This window comes from Sorex fumeus, unplaced genomic scaffold (assembly GCF_029834395.1).
Source record: "Sorex fumeus unplaced genomic scaffold, SorFum_2.1 ptg000046l, whole genome shotgun sequence".
NCBI classification, from domain to species: Eukaryota; Metazoa; Chordata; class Mammalia; order Eulipotyphla; family Soricidae; genus Sorex; species Sorex fumeus.
In genome coordinates, this window is record NW_026606103.1 from 13690110 (window position 1) to 13714425 (window position 24316).

The following is a 24316-nucleotide window of genomic DNA, read 5'->3' on the forward strand; positions in this document are numbered from 1 at the left end:
AATATTGTTCTATTTTGTCAGGGGCCATTAAAACATACTTTAGGATATCACTAACATGTTATTAAAGGTTCAGTGATATGAGCTTTCGTTTATATATATATGAAAATATGTATCTATGCATATATATATTTCCCTAAAAGATTTTTTGCCTAGTATTTGTACCCCATCAAATGTGGTGTGGTACTTTTGGAGAATGGGTAGGGAATGTCTTATGTTGTGTTGCGCGGTCCAGGAATATGTTCACTAGTCGGCCTGAGACGACTCTCTTTGATTAGACTGTTCTTTTTGAATCTCTTTGATTCCACTGTTCTTCTGGCATTAATATATGCCTCAGAGACCTGGGCCCTACGCAAACAGGATGAGAACGCTATTCAGGTCTCCGAAAGAAGAATAGAAAGAGCTATGCTTGGAATATCACGTTTCACTCAAATGAGAGAAAGAATCCGGAGTTCCAACATCTGTCGACGATCAAGAATCAGGGACCCTGTCTCATTTACATAGGTGTCAAAAGTCAGATGGGCTGGTCACATAATGAGATTTAAAAATGACCACTGGACTAGAGCTGTTACCGACTGGATTCCACGGGATGTCAAAAGACCGTGTGGCCGCCCACGTGCGAGATGGTCAGACTTCTTCATCAAGATCATAAACGATCAGTTTGAGGCTCTTCATGCTCCCAGAGTGAACAGATGCCATTGGGCTACACTAGCACACGACAGGGACAAATGTAGACGTTACTGGCGCCTGCTCGAGCAAATCAACGACTAACAGGAAGGTAAGTGATTAAGTCGGCCTGAGCATGTGGGGAGCATCCTTGAGTGTGGTGGCAGTTGGGTTCGAGGCTTTCGGTTGCAGGGGCTTGGTCCCAGCTTTTTCTCCTGGAAGGGAGTAACATGACGCCTGACATAGCCAAACCACCAGACTCTGCGCCAGGCTGCTTCACTCGGGGCGCCTCAAGGGGGGCGGGTGAAAGTACTCCCTGCCCAAGAAATATTGAGAAATTCTTTTTTATTTATTTATTTTTTATTAGTGAAACACCATGAGGTACAGTTGTAGATTTACAATATTTTATGCTTGGGTTTCGATTATACAATGATCAGATACCCATCCCTCCACCAGTGCCCATTTTCCACCACCATGGATAATATCCCCCCCACCCCCATCCCCCCATCTCCCCCTGCCTCTGTGGCAGGGCAATCCCCTGTGTTCTCTCTCTCCTTTTGGGTGTTGTGGTCTGCAAAAGAGGCATCGAGTGGCAAACATGTTCAGTCCATAGTCTACTTTCGACATGCATCTCCCCTTCTGGGAGGATCCTCCAAAAACCCTTTATTTGGTGTTCCCTTCTCTCTCTGAGCTGCCTTTTCTCTAGAATGCCCGGCTGGCCACTAAGCTATGGAGTAATCCTCCTGGTGCTGATCTCAGCTATTCTTGGGTATTAATCTCATATTTTGATACTTTATATCCCCCAGACGAATGCAATCTTTCTATGCCTAACCCTCTCTTTCTGACTCATTTCGCTTAGCATGATACTTTCCATGTTGTACCACTTGTGTGTAAATTTCATGACTTCATCTTTTCTAACAGCTACATAGTACTCCATTGTGTAGATGTACCAAAGTTTCTTTAACCACTCATCTGTTCTTGGGCATTCAGGTTTCTTCCAGTTTCTGGCTATTGTAAAGAGTGCTGCAATGAACAAACAAGTGCAGATGTCACTTCGACTATACATTTTTGCCTCTCTGGGATATATTCCCAGGAGTGGTATTGCTGGGTCAAATGGGAGCTCAATTTCTAATTTTTTGAGAATCGTCCATACTTTTTTCCAGAAGGGCTGAACCAGTTGACATTCCCACCGACAGTGAAGGAGTGTCCCTTTCTCGCCACATCTGCGCCAGCATCAATTGCTTTTGTTCTTTTGAATGTGGGCCAGTCTCTGAGGTGTGAGATGGTATCTCATTGTGGTTTTGATCTGCATCTCCCTGATGATTAATGATGTCGAGCATTTTCTCGTGTGCTTTTTTGCCATTCGGATTTCTTCTTTGAGAAAGTTTCTGTTCATTTCATTGCCCCATTTTTGGATGGGGTTGGATGTTTTCTTCTTGTAGCATTTAACCAGTATTTTGTATATCCTGGATATCAACCCCTTGTTAGATGTGTATTCGGCGAATATCCTTTCCCATTCTGTAGACTGTCTTTGTATTTTGGTCACTGTTTCTTTGGAGGTGCAGAAGCTTCTTAGTTTAAGATAGTCCAATTTATCTATCTCTGTTTTTGCTTGCACGGCCAGTTGCGTGGCATCTTTGAAAGTACCATTTGCTTCAATGTCATGGAGGGTATCGCCAACTTTGTCTTCAATGTACCTTATGGTTTCTGGTCTGATGTTGAGGTCTTTAATCCATTTTGATCTTACTTTTGTACATGGTAGTAGGCAGAGTTCTGAGCCCATTTTTTTGCATGTAGCCTTCCAGTATGCCAGCACAATTTGGTAAAGAGGCTTTCCTTACTCCACTTCACATTACTTGCACCTTTATCAAAGATTAGATGATCATATGATTGAGGGGAGATGTCAGTGTATTCAACCCTGTTCCATTGGTCTGCAGTTCTGCCTTTGTTCGAGTACCATGCTGTTTTAATTATTACTGCTTTGTAGTACAGTTTGAAGTTCAGGAGGTTGATTCCTACCATTTTCTTTTTCCCAAGAATTGCTTTAGCTATTCGTGGGAGCTTATTGTTCCATATAAATTTCAGGAGTGTTTGCTCCATTTCTTTGAAGAATGTCATGCGTATCCTTATAGGGATTGCATTGAATTTATACAATGCTTTCGGTAGTATTGCCATTTTGACAATGTTAAGTCTCCCGACCCATGAGCAGGGGATATCTTTCCATTTCCTCATGTCCTCTTTTATTTCCTGAAGTAGCGTTTTGTTGTTTTCTTTGTACAGGTCCTTTACTTCCTTAGTTAAGCTGATTCCTAGGTATTTGATTTTCTGGGGCACAATTGTGAACGAGATTGTTTTTTTCATGTTGCTTTCTTCCCTCTCACTGTTTGTGTATAGCAAAGCCATGGACTTTTGGGTATTGATTTTATAGCCTGCAACTTTACTATACGAGTCTATTGTTTCTAGGAGTTTTTGGGTGGAGGTTATTGGGTTCTCTAAGTATAGTAACATATCATCTGCGAATAGTGAGAGCTTGATTTCTTCCTTTCTTACCTGAATGCCCTTAACATCTTTTTCTTGCCTAATCGCTATTGCAAGTACTTCCAGTACTATATTGAACAGCAGTGGAGATAGTGGGCATCCTTGTCTCATCCCTGATCTTAGAGGGAAGGCTCTAAGTTTTTCCCCATTTAGGATGATGCTTGCTGTAGGCTTGTGGTAGATATCTTTAATTATGTTGAGGAAGGTCCCCTCTATACCCATTTTGGCTAGGGTTTTCATCATAAAGGTGTGTTGGATCTTGTCAAATGCTTTCTCTGCATCTATTGATATAATCATATGCTTTTTATCTTTTCTTTTGTTGATATGATGGATTATGTTGATTGATTTCCGAATGTTAAACCATCCTTGCATCCCTGGGATGAATCCTACTTGGTCATGGTGTATGATCTTTTTGATGAGTAGTTGGATTCTATTTGCTAGTAGTTTGTTGAGGATCTTTGCATCTGTGTTCATCAGCGATATCGGTCTGTAATTCTCTTTCTTTGTGGTATCTCTGTCTGCTTTTGGTATCAGTGTGATATTTGCTTCGTAGAAACTGTTCGAAAGTGTTTTTGATATTTCAATTTCGTGGAAAAGCTTAAAGAGGATTGGGAGTAAGTCCTTTTTAAAGATTTGAAAGAATTCACTAGTGAATCCGTCCAGGCCAGGACTTTTGTGCTTGGGGAGACTTTTTATTACCATTTCAATTTCCTTGATGGTGCTAGGTCTGCTCAGGTATTCCAGGTCTTCTTGGTTCAGCCTTGGGAGTCTGTAGTAGTCTAGGAATTTATCCATTTCCTCGAGGTTTTCATGTTCCGTGGCATAAAGCTTCTCAAAGTACTCCCTGAGGATCCTTTGAATTTCTGTAGTTTCTGTTGTAATGACCACCTTCTCATTTCTGATTCGGTTTATTAGGGTTTTCTCTCTCCCTTTCTTTGTGAGTTTTGCTAGAGGCTTATCAATCTTGTTAATTTTCTCGAAGAACCAGCTCTTGGTTTCATTGATCTTTCGGATTGTTTTTTGGGTTTCCATCTCGTTAATCTCTGCTCTGAGTTTTATTATTTCCTTTCTCCTGTTCGGGTTGTGCTCCTTTTTTTGGTCCTTCTCCAAGCTCTTAAGCTGTGAGGTTAGGTTACTTATGTGTGCTCACTCCTCCTTCCTGAGGAATGCTTGTGGAGCTATAAACTTTCCTCTTAACACAGCTTTTGTTGTGTCCCATAAGTTTTGGTAACTCATGTTCTCATTTTCCTTCGTTTCTAGGAATCTTTTGATTTCCTCTTTGATTTCCTGTCTAAGCCACTCGTTGTTCAATAGAGCACTGTTTAATTTCCAGGTGTTTGATTTAGTTTTCGGTTTTTGTGTGTGATTTACTTCTAATTTCAGCGCATTATGGTCTGAGAAGATTGTTGATATAATCTCTATCTTCTTAATTTTATGGAGGCATGTTTTGTGGCTCAGCATGTGGTCTATCTTGGAAAATGTTCCATGTACCCTTGAGAAGAATGTGTATTCAGCTTTTTGTGAATGAAGTGTCCTGTATATATCTACTAAGTCCCTTTCTTCCATTGTTTCCCTCAGATGAAGTATGTCCTTGCTAAGCTTGAGTCTGGTTGATCTATCAAGAGGTGACAAAGCGGTGTTGAAGTCTCCCACTAGTATTGTGTTACTATTGATGTCTTTTTCCAAATCTATGAGTAGTTGTTTTAAGTACTTTGCCGGTCTCTCATTAGGTGCATATACATTTATTATTGTAAGTTCTTCCTGTTGTAAAGATCCTTTGATCACTAAGAAATGGCCTTCACTGTCTCTTATGACCTTCTTCACTCTGAAATCGATGTGGTCTGATATTAAGGTGGCTACCCCAGCTATTTTATGGGAGCTGTTTGCCTGTAGGATTGTTTTCCAGCCTTTGACTGAGTCTGTGTTTGCTTTGACTATTGAAGTGTGTTTCTTGCAGGCAGCAGAATGTTGGGTTCAATTTTCTAATCCATCCTGCCACTCTGTGTCTTTTAATTGGTGCGTTTAGCCCATTGACATTGAGAGAGATTATTCTTACGGGATTTTGTCCCATTGTTCTGTTGAAATTAGGTGTATTTGACAGTCCTGTCCTGTCTTAAAGTAGACCATTTAGTTGTACTTGTAACCATGGTCTTGAGTCTATGAAGTTCCTGAGCTGTTATTTGTTTGTGAAACTGTGTGTTGTTCCTTCTATTATGAATGAGAGTCTCTCTGGGTAAAGTATTTTTGGAGAGGCATTTATTTCATTGAGTTTTTTCACTATGTCCCACCACTGTTTTCGGGCCCTGAGGGTTTCATCAGAAAAATCAGCTGTGAATTCTAAGGATGCTCCTTTGTAAGAGATTTCTTTCTTCGATATTGCTGCTTTCAGAAGTTTGTCTCTGTCTAAAGTTTTGGTCATTTTGATCAGGATGTGTCTTGGGGTATTTTTGTTCGGATTTCTTCTAGCTGGTACCCTTCGGGCCTCCTGAATGTGGTCACAAGTTTTCTTCAGCTCTGGAAATGTTGCAGCAATAATGTCTTTGACAGTTTCTTCTTCATCAGGGTTTTCTTCCTGTCCCTCTGGGACTCCAATAATTCTTATGTTACCCCTCTCGGCTTTATCACGATCTTCTCTTGCCATCTGTTCCCGAACTGTGAGTCTCTTTTCCATTTTCTGCTCTTTTCTGGCAAGTCTCTGAACTTCATCTTCGAGCTCACTGATTCTGTTCTCAGCAGCTGTTACTCTGCTTCTGAGGCCTTCCACTGAGGTTTTCAATTTGCCTACCAAGTTTTTCAGGTCCGACATTTCCGATCGCATTTTTCTCATTTCTGCCTTCAAATCCTCTTGTCTTTTATTGGCATTGCTTTCCATTGTTTCTGTTAGTTCCCTAAGCATCCTAAGTATCTCCCTTCTGAATTCCTTGTCAGAGAGGTTGTCTAACACTGCAATACTGTTGGTGTCTTCTGGGCTAGCCTCTTCAATAAGAAAGTTTGGTGGGCTTTTGCATTGCTTTACCATTGTGACCAGTGTGCTTTAGTCCTTCACGTTCACTGTTACTATTCTGGTTGAGTGAGGAGAGAGTTCCCGCATCTGTTCAGCTTTGTTGCCTCAGTTCCCGTCCCGCGCAGGTCAAGGGGGGAAAACCGGCAATTCTAGGGGATCGAGCTAGCTGCGCATTCCCTGGGGGATTCCCAAGTCGTGGGGGCTGGCTGTACCTGCTTGGATGAGGAGAGACTGCCAGGAGCCGTTCAGTTTTGTTGCTGAACAATGGGCCTCGGTTCCTGTCTGGTGCAGATTATACTGTTCCATCTTATTGTGGGAAAGGATTTTGGATAAGGTTTTGTCGATGGTAGGCACCCTTCTTCGTTTCTGAGTTTGACCTTCTTCTCAATCAGTCATTATTCTTTGTTTTATAACCGACATTGAGTGAAACTTTTGGAGGAGGTGCTATTTGGTACTGAGCTTATACAGCTATTTTCAGACAGGTCTTTGTTGGAAATTGAGTAGGCGAGTGGGATGTTGTTGGATTGTAGTAAAAGAGGTGGGAAATTTTTGGTTGGTATTAGGGGGCAAGTTGTGGGATGAAAGTGCTGAGTGCTTGATGTTAGTGATATAACTGCGGCCGAGTTAGTGGCCGCCCGCAGGGGAGAAGGCCATGCCTACTTTTAAGAGGCCACGCCCCTTTCCTGGTGGCCACGCCCCTAGCCCGTCCCAGGGAACTCCCACCCAGGATCCTGGAATGGAGGAAGGGTGGTCGACAGTATCCCAGCTGGGCTTCAGGTGGGAATCTGAGGCGCAGCTGGGGGGCAGGAGCACTTCCTGGCTGGACGCCCCCTACCCACCTGGAGGGGAGGGGCCGACGGACTGGTGGGCGGTCCCGCGGAGCTGGACGGGCACTCTCCCCACTGGGCTTCAGGCGGGAATCTCAACAAATATTTCTTTAGCAGAAAATTAGTATAAATTGTTGTATCTCACCATGGAGACATTAAGTCCTTGTATGAGAGATTATTAAGATGTTGTTTCAGCTTAAGTCTTTTTTGTTTATGTTTTATTAATTGAGATTGATTGCCTCCTTTGTTACATCCCATCCAATCTGGTGGGCTACTACTGGTTTATCTGTGTTGTGGAGTTAGAGATGTCATTCGCATTCACGACTGTTCACTCCAGGAAGTCCGGAATTTTTAATAGGGTGGTGTAGCTGGAGTTAAATTTTTAATTGGGTGGTGGCTTTAGTGTGTGTAAGTGATTCTGGGGCTTATGGAAGTACAGGAAGTGGTGCAGAAGTAGCCCATCCTGACTCTGAGAAAGTCTGGAAGATCTCAGTCATAAAACCCGCATACCTGAGTTTTTCAGCAGACTAATTTCTCTATGAGGTTGAGTCCCAAGACAATGGAGTCCCGTAGGGAGCATGGTGGCTATTTTGAAGTGTGGGAGCAAGTGCGGGCCAGGATTCTGTTTGGGTGGGTCAGCCCAGGACCCACCCCTCTTCCAGGGTACCATGGACATCTCAATCATGTGTGAGTGTCTGGAAAAAATATACTTTGTGTCTTGTTGTTCTCTTGAGATTTATTTATGAATCTCTGGAGCCTGGTCTTACATGAGCCTACCTCTTGTTTTAGCTAATTGTTTTACCTACTTGTTTTAGTTTTACCATTTACATTTAAATTTGTCACATAGGTAAGCTATGATTATTGTTTGAATTTATTACTTTCAAAATATGCACCCAGAATAATATGTGTGGAATCTGTTATAAATTTTAATGTTACTGAGAATTAATTGGACACACTTGTGTGATTTCCTTTAAATAAAGCTGAGTTGTATAACTTAAAAGTGCTGTGTGGTCCATATATCCTTTGTTAAAAAGTCTATGAAATTACACAGCTTACTAGGGGTTGAAATATACTTGAGAGCAGAAATGTTATCTCTCAGTTTCTTAAGTTTCTGACCAGTTTTTTTTTTAATTGAATCACTGTGAGCTACAGTTACAAAGCTTTGACGTTTGAGTTTCGGTCATACAATGATCGAATACCCATCTCTCCACCAGCACACATTTTCCACCACCAATGTCCCCAGTATTCCCCTCCCATCTCAACCCCCCCACCCCCCCACGCCTCTATGGCAATTTCTCCTACACTCTCTACTTTTCAACATTTGCTTGAATTTTTCCACCACCATTCAAGCCTGCCTGCCAGGGGCAGATGCTAGATACTTTATTTTCTGTTGCTTATTATGAATAACACGAGAGGTCACATGATCACAAAAGCAACCACACACTTCTGGAATTCTAAAATTGTAAATGGTTGGGTCCAGAGACATCTCTCTAGGGAGCTAATACATTTTGAGATTCATTTGGGAGTCTCTGAATCAAGACTGTTGATGCACTGAGATGGCGCCTGGAGGCAGATCATGGGCATGACAGCCAGGATCCCAAGCGGGCAGGGAGACTGGGAGGGTCAGCCCATCTCAGCTACTTCCATGTTGCCTGGACTCTTAGTCCTGAAATCCGCATTCCTGGGTTTTGCTTCTGGAAACTCGTGGCCGCAGGGGTTTCATCTGGAGCGGGCAGAGAGGGCAAGTCTGTTCTGTCTGAAGTGCCCCAGTAGAATTGGGTCAGTAATAGGTCCAGAAAGATCTCCGGTAACCTGCTGCATGACCAGTTCTTTCTGTAGTCTAAAAGACCATGTCATGTAAAGAAGCAGGGTTTGGTCAGTCCAGGCTAGGGACCTATAAAAGGAAATAGATATCTCTTAAAAGAAAAATACAGGGAAATTAGAAGTATAGAGGAAACAAAACAAAAATTAAGCTGACAAAGGTATAAAAAGAATTAAGAATAATAAGAGAAATATAGGAGATCTAAATATCACAGTCAAATATTATTTTCCTTTGGAAGCATCAAGATTACACAAAAATACTGTAGGATATATATATATATATATATATATATATATATATATATCAGCACACAAGTCTCAACCTTTAACAACATGCTACTACTCTCTAATAGGCCCTCCCATTGATCGTTGATTTGCTCGAGAGGGCCCAGTAACGTCTCCATTGGAGACTTTGTTGTTACTGTGTCTGGCATATCGAATACTCTCGATAGCTTGCCGGGCTCTCCGAGAGGGGCGGAGTAATCGAACTCGGGTCGGCCATGTTGGCAGCTTGTAAGGCAAACGCCCTACCGCTGTGCTATCACCTGGTATTAAAACTATTATAAGCATATCACCTAAAATATCAAATTTTTTTAAAATTTCACTAGTGTTCCCCACTTTTAATTCTCTAAAAACTATGCTCCAGTAATAACCACTTTACTTACCTCTTAATAAATACTTAGTTTTCATTTTTATAGAAACAGACACAGGGAAAGTTCATTTGCTATTACAATTACAAAGGAGCAGTTTATCTTAAACCCAATTTTGTAAGTTCAGAGAGATATAACAAGAGTAAGCTGTATAGCTGAACACAGTTTGATCTCCAGCTCCATATATGGCCCCCTGGTGCCGTGTAATCCCATCAACGGCCAAGACTCAGAGACTATAAAATCCAGCTTCCGGACGAGACCAGTGCAGTCTCCTGCCCCTGCGCCTGGCTGTTCCTCGCCGGGGTCCCTTGGAGGGGAGCAGGTTGAGCTTTCCTCCCCGCCCTGACCAGGGCTCCGGCAGCCGAAGACCTCCAGGACCAGCCACCACCATGCTGAGACCACTCTCCGCACACATGAAGGTACTGGCAGAGGGACAAAGCCACGCGGGTTCCGGGGCCGAGATCTCCAAGCCTACTCGGATTGGAGTCGAGCATCCTCCACCCAGATCCTCCAAATTCCAGTAGGCGGGGGTCACGCCCACCACCTGGCCCCCTGGCACCGTGTAATCCCATCAACGGCCAAGACTCAGAGACTATAAAATTCAGCTCCTGGAACCGCGCGGCCGCATTTGCGGCCGTGCGACATCTTATCAGGACATCTTTTTATGACATCTTATTATCTCATTCCTACTTTGGACAAACTTGCAGGCTATCGAATGTAGCCTGCCCAGAGGGCAGAGTCTGGCAAACTCCCCGTGGTGTACCAAATATGCCAAATACCAGTAACATTGATGGGTCTCATTCTCCTAAAGAGCCTTGAATATAATCTCAGGGCTAGGATGAAAGAGATGTTACTGGGGCCTGCTCGAGGCAATCGACGAAAAACAGGATGATGAATGAATGAATGATGAAACAAACAGCAGTTTACAAAGAAACAATCTTTAATCTGATAAGCAACTATAAAAAGCAGTGAGATAGTATCATGAAAATAATATTCAATGAAATAATTTGAGGAAAAGGGTTCTATTGTAAAATTAAAATGTCCACCATTCAGGAAAAAATATGTACTCAGAAGCTAATATAATGTACAAAATAATCTAGTAGAAGTAAGTGATTCAACTAGATATGAGGCCCAAGAACTCAATATAGTAATTACTTTTTAAATTATTCTAACATTGTTGCCATATTTAAACTTGTAATCATATGCTTTATATGTATTCTAGCCTCTGACTTAACAGTTTGCGTAGACAAATGTATTCACCCATGTCTGTTTGTGAATATAGAACAGATTTCTGAAAGAAAGCTTGCATCAGACAGAAATGTTTATCTCAGAGGACTGAGCTCACCTTGCTGGTGAAATCGGCCAAGTCCACATTCAGACTCCTTCACAAGACAACCGAACAGCAGCTGTCATTTGAGAAAATGATGGTTTTATCAAATATTCAAATTTAGTGGGGTGACACAAAAGCAGACTTCTGAGTAGATGGTTACTATTTTTTACTGTTTTTGGACCATTCCTGGTGGTAGTTTATGATAACAGTAATAAATTCGTCAGGAATGTCTTCTAACCTTTCAATCTTTTCTAATTTTCTTTCTTTTCTATTTGGAGATATTCAATCCTGTATTATCTATTATATGTGCCATAAATACGTATTTATGCACTGTACTTTTGTCTTTAATAATTATACTCATCCCTGGCTTCACATGTTTTTCTACACAGAATAAGCCAATTAGTCCTCCACTCCGCCTCTTTATTTTGTCTCCGGAAGAGATCCCTGCAGAATTTAATTCCTTTTCACTAGATCACCGATCTACTTCCCAAGCTTTAAAAAGGTTTGTATTGTGACATATATAAAAGATAAAATTGACATCTTCAGGGGCTGGAGCGATAGCACAGTGGGTACAGCATTTGCCTTGCATGCCACCGACCTGGGTTGGATTCCCAGCATCCCATATCGTTCCCTGGAGCACCACCAGGAGTAATTCCTGAGTGTAAAGCCAGGAATACCCCCTGAGTATCACCAGATGTGATCCAAAAAGCCAAAAAAAAAAAATTGGCATCTTTGTTCTTACGTGTGCAGCAATGTTAACTACAGTGATGATGTCGTGCAACCAACTGACTTTCATCCTCCTCTCCCCTTCCTTCTGCAGGGCAGAGACTGCTCTGTAAATAATGCACATGCTTTCCCCTCTTCTCTCCAGGAACCTGCAACCACAACTCTGTTCTGTTTCTAAGATTCCAGCTACTTATTAGAGTTCCTGTCTAAGCTGATTCAATATGTGTTTCTCTGTTTCTCACTGATTTGTTCACTTGGCAGCATGTCTTTAGTGATCACCATGTGTCAGAATTTTCTGAGACGCTCAGTAGTGTTCTGTTTTATGTCTATACAGCATTCTGCTACTTCCTCTTCTACCGCTAGACACTTGTGCGTTGCTTCTTCTATGCTTCTGCTATTGTGAATAATGCTGTGTGCTTAGTTGTAATATCTATTTTTGACTCTTTTGGGCAACTACCCTGGAGTCAAACAGCTGTACTATATGGGAATCTTATTCTAATTTTTGTCTTTAGAATTTCATTTTAAATTACCGCTATTATTATTATTATTATCATTATTTTGAATTTGGGTGATATGGGTCCTGGAAGGAAGCCAGACCAGAAGGGTCCGTATTTAGAGGAAATGCAGAAACACTGACAGATATGGTGTCACAGTGTGTAGCCAGTCTGGTATGTGTTCTACCGAATAACCCTTCCTTATGTGGGAGTCAACAGGGTCAGTACTTAATGGTGTGTCTGGACATCAAGTCGTGGACATGTGTCAGGAAGGAGGTACCTGCAATTCTCTGTCATGCCATGACCTGGAATTACTCTGTCACCTGCTCCCAGGCTGCTGTCTTTCCCATTGGCTTTGTGAGGGTCCAGCTCTGACTCCAGGCTTTTTGTTTGTTCCCTTTTGACTTACTTGTGCTTTATTGACTTCTTCACCTAGGAGCCCTTGGGTCTAATATTTTTCCCTCTCTCTTTCTTTATGAGCACTGAGGCTAGTAATGTGTATGGATTTGGGTTTATACATAATTAGGTGGTGATGGCAGGAGTGAAAAGGGGGGTTGGACTACATCCGGTGGTGCATAGGGCTTACTGCTGGCTCTGTGCTCAAGGATCACTCCAGGAAGCAGGAAGTACTCTGGGCGACCATATGTGTGGCTAGAGAACAAACTGGGGTCAGCTACACAGCCTTACTCTGGTTCTATCTCTTTGATCATACAAAATCGGGTTTAAGATAAACTGCTATTTAGTCATTGTATGACCATTAACAAATGAACTTTTCTTGGGTCCATTTATTTAAAAACGCAAATTATTTCTTAAGAGGTAAGTAAAAGGGATGCTACTGGAACATAGTGTGTGTGTGTGTGTGTGTGTGTGTGTGTGTGTGTGTGTGTGTGTCTGTGTTTTATGATTAAAATGAGTTCTTTTATTGAGGGAGAGAAGTTACTCCAGTGTTCCCTGGTGGAGAGAAAGGGGGAAAGTGGGAAGTCAAGTTTGCTGGTGAGAACTTAAGACTCTGCCAACATTGTCAGAATCCAGGCTTTTCCGGATCTTTCCATGCCTTGTGTCTACGGATCGGCAAAGGGTTCCGGAGAACCAAATGAGAGGATTCTTTCAGCTGTCAACCAAGAGGCTTTAGGTCTTCTCTCAGCCAAGGCATCCAGTGAAAATACAATTTATTTTTCAGAATCCTCTGGGGAATTAAATAGTCTCTTTCGCATCGCATTACCAGTCTCCCTGCTCTTGATCCTCTTTTCCGTGCACTCTTTCTTCAAGCATTTTTCTCATCTCTCAATCAAGATCATTGCAATGACCAAAACATTTCAGAGAGCCGTGATTTTTGTGACATTCCTCAAGCAAGTGTATCAAGATGTTGCACTCTTCAGTTGTGCAAGTGTGGAGATAAGTCGGGATGCATCCTTAGGAGGAGGTGATGGACCCCAGCAGAACAACCCGGACGGTGGCCCACCCAGGAGCCTGCAGCAGAGTCTGGGCGATCCGGCGAGCCCGGCCGAGACGAGGCTCAGGGCGCATGCGCGGGCGCGTCCAAGTACGGTGGCGGCGAGGCCCCGCGGCGGCTCCCCTGGAACATAGTTTTGAGAAAATTAAATGTGGGGAACACTAACCAATTAAAAATTATTATGATAATTCAGGTGATATGCTTATAATAGTGTAAATACCATTTATGGTTTTAATGGATAGTTAGAACAGTTCCCTGGAAGCCACTGCCCAGTCCCCACCTCATATGATACTTCTAGTCTGTCGCTTCATTCCCCCTACATCCCTTGCTTGGTGATTGCAGTATAATACTTATAAACATGTATATGTATATGTATATGTATATGTATATGTATATGTATATGTATATGTATATTCCACAATTGTTAAGCAGATTGAGTAGATGATAGAACTTTGTAGACCAGCATTACTCAACAAGAGATCAAATAACTCCTAGGGGCCCTCCAGGATGTTACAAGGGGAACACAGGTTTAAATCTACAAATGGGTGATTTTTGCCTCTAGTCTTGTGACAAGTTAGAATAACAACTGATAGAACGGGGTGCCACAAGAAGAAACAAGGCCCGAAGGGAGTTGTGGTCAGTGAAAGGGTGAGAAACAACGATTTGGGCCACTAGTTTTGTTCACTGGTTCTGGAGATTACTAGGTGGTTCAAGTGTCAGCTCTGGATATTAAAGTATTTTTCTCTTCCATCAAATTTTACTCATATTGAGATAATATATTTGTGGTTTTATATATATATATATACATATGCATACATATGTTGCATTTTGGTGATCAGTGCTTTGTGATTATTAATGGTTTTCTCTCTCCTTGGTGATTCTTCTTATTCTGGAGTTCATCCTAGTAGCATTCTAGCTAATTTAGATTTCATTTTTTGGGGGTCACACATGGCGATGCACAGGGGTTATTCCTGTCTCTGCACTCAGGAATCTTGGAAAATGTTCCCTGTGCATTGGAGAAGAATGTGCATTCTGCTTTTGCTTATCTGCTTTAAAAGCCCTGTGAATATCTACTAGCCCTCTCTCTTCCATTTCTTCCTTCAGCTCCAGTAGTTCCTTTTTTAGTTTTAGTCTCATTGTTCTATCAAGAGGTGATAAGGCAGTGCTGAAGTTTCTGACTACTATTGTGTTGCTAACAATGTCCTCCTTGAAGTCTATTAGCAGTTGTTTTAAGCATTTTGCTGACCCCTCTTGGGCACGTATAAATTTAGGAGTGTAATTTCTTCCTGATGTACATATTTCTTGATTATTGTGAAATTAAATAAATAAATTAATTAAATAAATAAAACCCAGCTCCCGGAAGTGTGCGGCCACATTTGTGGCCTTGCGACCTCTTATTCTCAAGCTCTTGCTCTCAGAGAACCCAGCAGGCTACTGAGAGTATCATTCTCGCATATATTACTGACTGGGAACACCTGTAAAGGTGATTAGAGGCTGCCCCAAAAGCATCCATTGCTCTCGGAGAGCCTGGCAAGCTACTGAGAGTGTCCCGTATGGCAGAGCCTGGCAAGTCACCTGTGGCATACTCAATATGCCAAAAACAATAACAATGATGGTTCTCATTCCTCTGACCCTGAAAGAGCCCCCAATATGTCATCGGGCTACACTAGCATGTGACAGGGATGAATGGAGACGTGACTGGGACCGCTCGAGCAAATTGATGAACAATGGGGTGATAGCGATTGTGAAATGGCCTTTATTGTCACTTCTTATCTTTTTCATCCTAAAATTTATGTTGTCAGATGCTAGTGTGGCTACCCTGGCTTTTTTGAAGAAATTGGTTGCTTGAAAGTTCGTTTTCCTTCCTTGACCTTGAGTCTATTTTTACGATGACTGTTTGTGATTTTCTTATAGACAGCAGAATGATAGATTTAGATTTTTAATCCATTTTTCAACTCTGTGACTCTTTATTGGTGCACTTAAACCATTGACGATAAGAGAGAATATTTTGATTGGGTATTGTGCCAACATTCTGTAGAAGATTGTTTTATTTTGTGTTTTTATTTTGTGTTACACTAGCCCCTTCAGTTTTTCATTTAAGGTTTAAATCTACAAAATTCCTGAGCTGTTATTAATTCATGAAGTAGTATATCATTCAAATTTGAATGAGAGTCTAGCTGGATACAGTATTCTGAGGAAATCATTTCATTGAGTTTTTTTTTTAAACTATATTCCAATATCTTTGGACCCGGAGCGTTTCATCTGATAAGTCTGCTGAAAATCTAAAAAGTACTCCTTTGTATGTGATTTCTTCTTTGATCTTGCTGCTTTCAGTATTGTGTCTCTATCTTTGCTATTTGTCGTTCTCATTATATTTCTTTGATTCGTTTTATTAGGGTCTTTTTTAGCTGGTACCCTTCGGGCTTCGTGGATCTGTAAGCCTGCATTCTCCAGCTCTGGGAACTTCTCAGTAGTGATGTATTTAAGAGTTACTACCAATATTGGTAGTAATTGGGCTTGCCTCCCTGTCTGGTACTCAGATGATTTTTATGTTATGCCTCATGAACTCATTCCGTATATCTCTTACTCACCATTGAGCTATTTTGAAGTCTTTTACCATATTCTGTTGTTGCCTTTATGTTTTCCGGAGCACATCTTCAAGCTCACCGATTCTGTCTTTAGCCGTTGTCATTCTACTGTTGAGGGCATCCCCTGAGTTTTTTATTTCATCTACCAAATTTTTTATTAGTTACAATTCTGTTTGTAGCTTTTTTAAATTTATGCTCTCATTTCTTTCTGTATTGTATTGACTGCCCCTTCCACCATTTCTTTCATATCCTCTCTATTTTATTGGATGTCCATTCCACTGTTTCTTTGAGCTCAATAACATCCTCTTAGCTTCACCTCAGAATTCTTTATCAGAGAGATTCTTAATGTGGGTATTCCCTGTTGAGGCTTCACCTTGATCAATAGTGTTCTCTTCTTCCCCCTTCAAGTATAGTATCTTCCTCTTTCAAGTATAGTACGTTGGTGCTCCTGTGCGAATTCTGTGGGACCTCTAACACTGATCCAGGCAATATTTTCTTTTGAATTAGGTTTGTACAGATTCTTGTGTTCACAGTTATTTTGTTGAATTTTGCTTGGAATAGAACGGCAGACTACTGGCTTAATGCAGCTGGGATAGCCAGGCTTTAGTCATAAGAGTTCTGTAAAGGAGGCTGAGATATGGGTCCAGTGCAGCATGAAAGGGAAATTAATTGTCATATGCATGATCTGCAGCAACCCAAGAGGCCATGACCCCTGCCACGGGTATACCTGGGGGGAAGGGTCCCTGCGTTGGTGCAGATCCTGGTTTACAATTCAAGTCTCACTTCTAGAACACTTGTAAAACCGCAGGTGTCCGCTGTCAGGTAGTTGCTCATTTGGGCCATGAGGTGCTTTTAAAACTATTTTTGACAAGAAACTCATGTGGAAATTTGAGTCAGATTAGGAGAGTTGAACGGGTTCTGAGATACTGTTTTCATTAGCACGATGCTGCTGCACATTCCTTCAGTGCAACCTGGTTATTAGGATGGAGCTTTGTTGCTGGAATTCTGCTTGGAGCTGTACTTCTCACTGTTTCCCTACTCACTGCTGTACCTGAGAAATTTTTAGTGTTCTGCCTTCCATCTTCCTCTCCCCTTGCCTCTTCAAGGTGGAGACTGCTCTGTAAATAAGCACACGCTCCTCCCTCTTCTCACCAGGAACCTGCAACTCTTCATTCTGTCTTCAAGATTCCAACTCATTAGAGTACCTGTCTAGGCTGAATCAACATAGCATTTCTGTTTCTTGCTGGTTTATTCACTTGGTAGCATATGTTTAGGATTTACCATGTGTCAAAATTTCCTGAAAAACACAGTTTTTTGGGTATTTTTAATTTGTATTGGTGAAACACCATGAGGTGCAGTTGTAGACTTACACATTTTTGTGCTTGGGTTTCAGTTATACAATGATCAAATACCCATCCTTCCACCAGTGCCCATTCTCCACCACCACTTATTCCAGTATCCCTCCCACTCCCCTACCCCCCATCCCACCCTGCCTCTGTGGCAGGGCATTCCCTTTTGTTCTCTCTCTCCTTTTGGGTGCTGTGGTTTGGAAAAGAGGCATTGAGTGGCAATCATGTTCAGTCTATAGTCTACTCTTAGCACGCATCTTCCATCCTGGGAGAATCCTCCCAACACCCTTTATTTGGTGCTTCCTTCTCTATCTGAGCTGACTTTTACCCCCAACATGTGTGACTGGCTTCCAAGTCATGGAGTAAACCTCCTGGTCCTTATCTCAGCTATTCTTGGTTGTTAGTCTCTTATTTTGTTACTTTATGTTCCCCAGATGAATGCAGTTTTTCTATGTCTGTCCCTCTCTTTCTGACTCATTTCGCTTAACATGATACTTTCCATGTAGTACCACTTGTATGTAAATTTCATGACTTCATCTATTCTAATAGCTACACAATACTCCATTGTGTAGATGTACCAAAGTTTCTTTAACCAGTCATCTGTTTTCGGGCACTCAGGTTTTTTCCAGATTCTAGCTATTGTAAACAGCGCTGCAATGAACAAACAAGTGCAGATGTCACTTTGATATACGTTTTGGCCTCTCTGGGATATATTCCCAGGAGTGGTATTGCTGGGTCCAATGGGAGTTCAATTTCTAATTTTTGGAGAATCGTCCATACTGTTTTTGAAAAGAGTTGAACCAGTTGACATTCCCACCAGAAGTGAAGGAGGGTCCCTTTCTCTCCACATCTGCGCCAACACCGGTTGCTTTTGTTCTTTTGGATGTGGGCCAGTCTCTGTGGTGTGAAATGATATCTCATTGTTATTTTGATCTGCATCTCCCTGATGATAAATGGTGTAGAGCATTTTCTCATGTGCCTTTTAGCCATTCGAATTTCTTCTTTGAGAAAGTTTCTATTCATTTCGTCGCCCCATTTTTGATGGGGTCGGATGTTTTCTTCTTGTGGAAGAGTTAAAGGGGTCAGTGCTTAATGATGTGCCCAGAGGAGGGAGGTGTCTGCAAGTCACTGGCCTTGCCATGACCTGGGGTTACTGTGTCACCTGCTCCGGGCTGCTGTCCTTCCTGCTTTCTCAAGGTCCAGCTCTGTCTCCAGGCTTTTTGTTCCCATTTGACTTGCTTGTGCTTTATTGACTTCTCCACCCAGGAGCCCTTGGGACTAATATTTTCCCCTCTCTCTTTGTTTATGAGCACTGAGACTAGTCATGTGTATGGATTTGGCTTTTTACATAATGAGGTGTTGGTGGTAGGAGTGGGGAGCGGGGGTTGGGTCACACCTGGTGGTGCTTAGGGCTAATTGCTGGCTCTGTGCTCAGGGATCACTCCAGGCAGTGCTCAGGGGGACCATATGTGGAGCTGGAGATCAAACTGTGTTCAGCTACACAGCTTTACTCTTGTTATCTCTCTCTGAACTTACAAAATTGGGTTTAAGATAAACTGCTCCTTTGTAATTGTAATAGCAAATGAACTTTCCCTGTGTCTGTTTCCGTAAAAATGAAAACTAAGTATTTATTAAGAGGTAAGTAAATTGTTTATTGCTGGAGCATAGTTTTGAGAAAATTAAAAGTGGGGAACACTAGTGAAATTTTAAAAAATATGACATTTTAGGTGATATGCTTATAATAGTTTTAATACCAGCTATGGTTTTGACATACAGTTAGAACAGTTCCCTGGCCAACAATTGCCATGTCCCCACCTCCAGAACCATGTTATACTTTTAGTCCATCCCTTCACTATGCCACCACAACCCTTGCTAGGTAATTGCAGTATTATGCATAGAAGCATACATATTTTAATAACTTTTTGTATCTTGAAATGCTGTAAACTTGTGCCTGTTTCTTGTTTTCACAAAGAGTTTGAAATCAGGTTGAATATGGAAGCTATTTTTTGAAAGTAATTTATTCATATGATGCTTACTTGTATAGCCTTTATGTCTATTACATAGAGTAGGTAGGGATTGAAGGAGATTTTGTTACTGGGTTTAGGTTTGTAACATTTTTTAACTGTTATGGAATTGGAGAGTTACAGTTAAACCAGAGCCCTTAGGTAAGATTTTCAGTTGTAACTGTAGTCTGACAGTGTATGAGATGAGTTTCTAGTTCTCATCTGACAGGGTAGGAGATAAGTTTCTGTTGTTCTCGGTGAGTCTGTCTTGAGATTTCTCAATTGTGTTAATATTTCAAAGAACTGCCTTCTGTGTCAGCTGAATCATGTCTTTGTTTCTTATTTCCTTCATCTACTTTTGATATGGTAGTTCTTCATGGCCTACTTTCTTACTTTTGCTGGGTTCTCCTCAGAAATTCTCCAGAGTCACTCCTGTAGTACTCAGGGCCTCTGGATGGTGCTGGGCACCATGTGGTTGTTAAGGATTAAGCCCAGGCCGTGCCCATACAAGTCATGCCTTCCATCTTGAGTAGCTCACGCCCAGCCCTTTCTCTAGCTTTTAAGGGTAGAAACTTTGGGGATGTATTTGAAGACTTGCCCTTTGGGCTCAGAGAGTCCACAAGTTCCTGGTGGTACTTATTGACTACTCCTGCCTCAGTCTGTGTGTGTTGCTGCTGGCATTTCTGGGGGGCATATGTGGTGCTGGGGGTCAAACTAGGGTTGGACATGTGCAAGGCCAGTCTCTTAACCCCTGTGATATATCTCTACACCTCACTAGAAGTGCATTAATAAGGTTTTTTTTTTCCTGGAGAGACTGCATTAATCACACTAATTTGTTTCACATGTTTATGCAACTAAAAATGCTGATTTGAATTTTGTATTCCACATGCCTATGCTTCTTTGGAAGTTTACTGTTTAACTTACAAGTATATTGATGCTTTTCCAACATCTGTCTTTTCCTAATTTCTACTTTAAGCCAGGTTTTTCAGAGGATAAATTTTTGAAATCTTTTCAATCTTGTTACATTTTATCAGCATTCATTATGAGCTTTGGAGAACAAAATCAGTTTTTTTTTTTGTCCCATCTGAAAGTGCTCTGGGTGTACTGCAATCCATATGATCAGGCATCATTCCTGGTGGAGGTCAGAGCAGCCATACTGTGTATCGGGGATCTAAGCCAGGTCAGCTATCTACAAGGTAAGAACACTTTTGCTGTTCTATCAATCCAGCCCTTGAAATCAGTATTTATTTTGGACTGTTGCTGGGTTTTATGTTCCAAACTAGGCTTCTGCAGCGATCACACATTCAGGACATACCACAATCATTAAGAATGCCAGGATGATCAGCTTTAGGGGAAGGATTAACTCCCTCCACTTATTTAATTGCTTAATGTGCTTAATGAGACAGGAACACTGTATGTAGTAGATGATTCCACAAAAACCTGAGGCCGGGAAAGCAGATCTGCCCGGGAATGAGGCAACCAGGGCGCTCTGCTCTGATGAACTGGACTCGGGGTTTGCGGCTCCAGGCAGATTTCCTTAGAGCCCTGCAGAAGCAGCTCCAGAGCCTACAAACAGTCCGGGGAGTTCCCAGGGAGTGAGGGACCCTCTTGGGCCTCACCCCTGTACATTATCAGCAAGATTGGACCAGGAGAGCCAGGGTGGAAGCTTGGCCCCGAGAGAAGGGGCCGGGACCATCTCAATGTAGGCCACTGCTCTCCTTTAGAGGCCAGACAGAGTGCAGGGGTTCAGGGGCAAGGGGTCGCGCCAGGGGTCCCAGGACTTTGTAAGGGGCCAGATGCAGGCAAGCAGCGAGGATGCTGCCCGCAGCGCCCCCGGCGGCCATCAGTGGTACAGCGGGGGCGGCGCCCAGCGGTACCTCTGACATCACACTGCTGCTTTGTTACATGGAATGTGCATCCACCTATATAACCTTGGACCTCAGCGCAGGGGCCTCAGAGACTTTCTGCGCTCTTTGCCTTCAACCTCTGAGAAATGCTTGACGCTTGCGTGCCTAAACTTAAGAACTGGAGGCGTTGGATCCGGCCCTTAGTGCTGATCCTCTATCTGCTGGCCGTGGTCGTGACCATCCCCCTGGGTGTGTGGCACCTGCGGAAGCTGGAAGTCAGTATCCACACCAAGGTGTGGTTTATCCCCGGGATTTTTGTGCTGTTCACCATCCCCGTGACCTTCTGGGAGATTCTGCAGCACTTGGTGCACTACACGAGGCCCGAACTCCAGAAACCCATCATTAGGATCCTCTGCATGGTGCCCGTGTACAGCATAGACAGCTGGGTGGCTCTTAAGTATCCGTCCATCGCCATCTACGTGGACACCATGCGGGAGTGTTACGAAGCGTATGTCCTCTACAACTTTATGAACTTCCTATTCAACTACTTGAAGAGCCAGTACCCCAACCTGGAAGCTATGATAGAAGGCAAAGAGAAGACGCAGCCCCCCATACCCTTCTGCTGCTGCCCGCCCTGCCCCGTGGGAGAGGTGTTGCTGTACCGGTGCAAGCTGGGAGTGCTGCAGTACATCGTGATCAGATTGATCACCACCTACGCTGCCGTGATCTGTGAGATATTCGAGGTGTACAGTGAAGGAATCTTCAACTTGAACAGAGCCTGGATGTACTTGGTCATCATCAACAACGTGTCCCAGTCCTTTGCCGTGTATAGCCTCCTGCTATTTTGTAAAGCCCTGAAAGAGGAGCTGAGGCCCATCCAGGCAATGGGAAAGTTCCTTTGTGTGAAGCTTGTCGTTTTTGTCACATTCTGGCAAGCAGTGTTGATTGCTTTGCTGGTGCAATTTGGTGTAATTTCCAAGAACTCCACCTGGGAGTGGCAGACAGAAGAGACAGTGGCCACGGGGCTGCAGGACTTCATCATCTGCATAGAAATGTTCATTGCCGCCATAGTGCACCACTACACCTTCTCTTATACCCCTTATATGGGAGAAGAAGAACGAGGAACATGTTGCTCTTTGTTCCTAGAAATATGGGATGTCTCTGACATCAAAAGTGACATTTCTAAGCAGGCGAAGAACATTAGCAAAACGTTAAGGGGGAATCCAAAAAGTAAAAGTGTTCCAATGGATGAAGATGAGCAATTCAACCTGTTGTCTTCATCACCAGACACTTCAGTCACTTCTTCCACATCACTGCCACACATTGATAGTCACCAAGAGCTTGAAGAAGTCCTGGTAGAATAGAATGTGCCTAGTACAGTTACATATACGTAAGTCATGTAAAATGACACAGAAGAACACATGGAAGAAGCTGAGACTTCAGAATCCATAAGCCATAATCCATAATCCAGTGCTGTACTTAATCCTTTTTATTTCTCTGTATTCCTCTTTCTTCCCTTCTTCATTTCCTCCTACCATACTCCCCTCTCCCTTTCTCCTTTTTCTTTTATTATTTTTCCTCCGTCCCATCCTAGAGCAATGCAGAGGACCATCGCTTGGACGGCCAATCTATGGAGAAGACATCAGACATAAGGACGTTCGGTCCAGGTACAAGTTCCAGTTCTGCACAGACTCATTAGGCTCACCTTGACCTGCCTCCAGTGAGGCTCCCACAATCCCACAGGCAGAGAGGGAGTGTCCCAGTGTCTGCCCACAGGAACTGGGTGGGGGGTGTTTTTTTCTTTCTTTTCCTCCTTCCTTCCTTCTCCCTCCCTCCCTCCCTCCCTCCCTCCCTCCCTCACCTCCTTGCCTCCTTCCCTCCTTCCTTCCCTCCCTTCCTCTCTCCCTTCCTCCCTCCCTCCGTCCCTCCCTCCCCTCCTCCTATCCTTCCTTTGTTCCTTCCTTCTTCCCTCCCTCCCTCCCTCCCTCCTTCCCTCCTTCCCTCCTTCCCTCCTTCCCTCCCTCCTTCCCTCCCTTCCTCCCTCCCTCCCTCCTTCCCTCCTTCCCTCCCTTCCTCCATTCCTCCCTCCCTCTGTCCCCTCCTCCTATCCTTTGTTCCTTCCTTCTTCCCTCCCTCCCTCCCTCTCTCCCCTCCTTCCCTCCCTCCTTTCCTCCCTTCCTCCCTCCCTCCCTACGTCCCCTCCTCCTATCCTTCCTTTGTTCCTTCCTTCCCTCCCTCCTTCCCTCCTTCCCTGCATCCTTCCCTCCCTTCCTCCCACTCTCCCCTCCTTCCCTCCTTCCCTCCCTCCTGCCCTCCCTCCTTCCCTCCCTTCTTCCCTTCCTCCCTCCCTCCCTCACTTCCTTCCTTCTTTCCTCCCTCCCTCCCTCCCTCCCTCCCTCCCTCCCCTCCTATCCTTCCTTTGTTCCTTCCTTCCCTCCCTCCTTCCCTTCTTCCCTCCCTCCTTCCCTTCCGCCCTTCCTCCCTTCCTTCCTTCCTTCCTTCCTCCCTCCCTCCCTCCCTACCTCCCTCCCTCCCTCCCCTCCTTCTATCCTTCCTTTGTTCCTTCCTTCCCTCCCTCCTACCTCCCCCCTCCCTCCCTTCCTTCCTTCCTTCCTTCCTTCCTTCCTTCCTTCCTTTTTTCCTTCCTTCCTCCCTCTCTCCCTCCCCCCTTGCTCCCTCCCTCCCCTCCCTCTTATCCTTCCTTTGTTCCTTCCTTCCCTCCTTCCTTCCTCCCTCTGTCCCTCCCCCTCCCTCCCTCCCTCCCTCCCTCCCTCCTTCCCTCCTTCCTTCCTTTCATCCTTCCTTCCTTCCTTCCTCCCTCTCTCCCTCCCCCTTCCTCCTTCCCTTCCTTCCCTCCTTCTATCCTTCCTTTGTCCCTTCCCTTCCTCCCTCCCTCCTTCCTTCCACCCTTCCTTTCTTCCTCCCCTCTTTCCCTTTTCCTTCCTTTCTTCCTTCCTTCTTTCCTTCCTGCCTTCCTTCCCTCCTCCTCCCTCCCTCCCTCCCTCCCTCCCTCCCTCCCTCCT

At 43.5% G+C, this 24316-nt stretch overlaps 1 protein-coding gene across 1 annotated transcript; it reads left to right on the top strand.

The window, feature by feature from the left end:
• The first annotated feature begins 21439 nt into the window (after nt 1–21439).
• LOC130031244 (transmembrane protein 184C-like) lies at nt 21440–22657 on the top strand. Its single transcript, XM_056122505.1, has one exon. It carries the CDS (start codon nt 21440–21442, stop codon nt 22655–22657), a length of 1218 nt encoding a protein of 405 aa, XP_055978480.1.
• The last annotated feature ends 1659 nt before the right edge of the window (nt 22658–24316 follow it).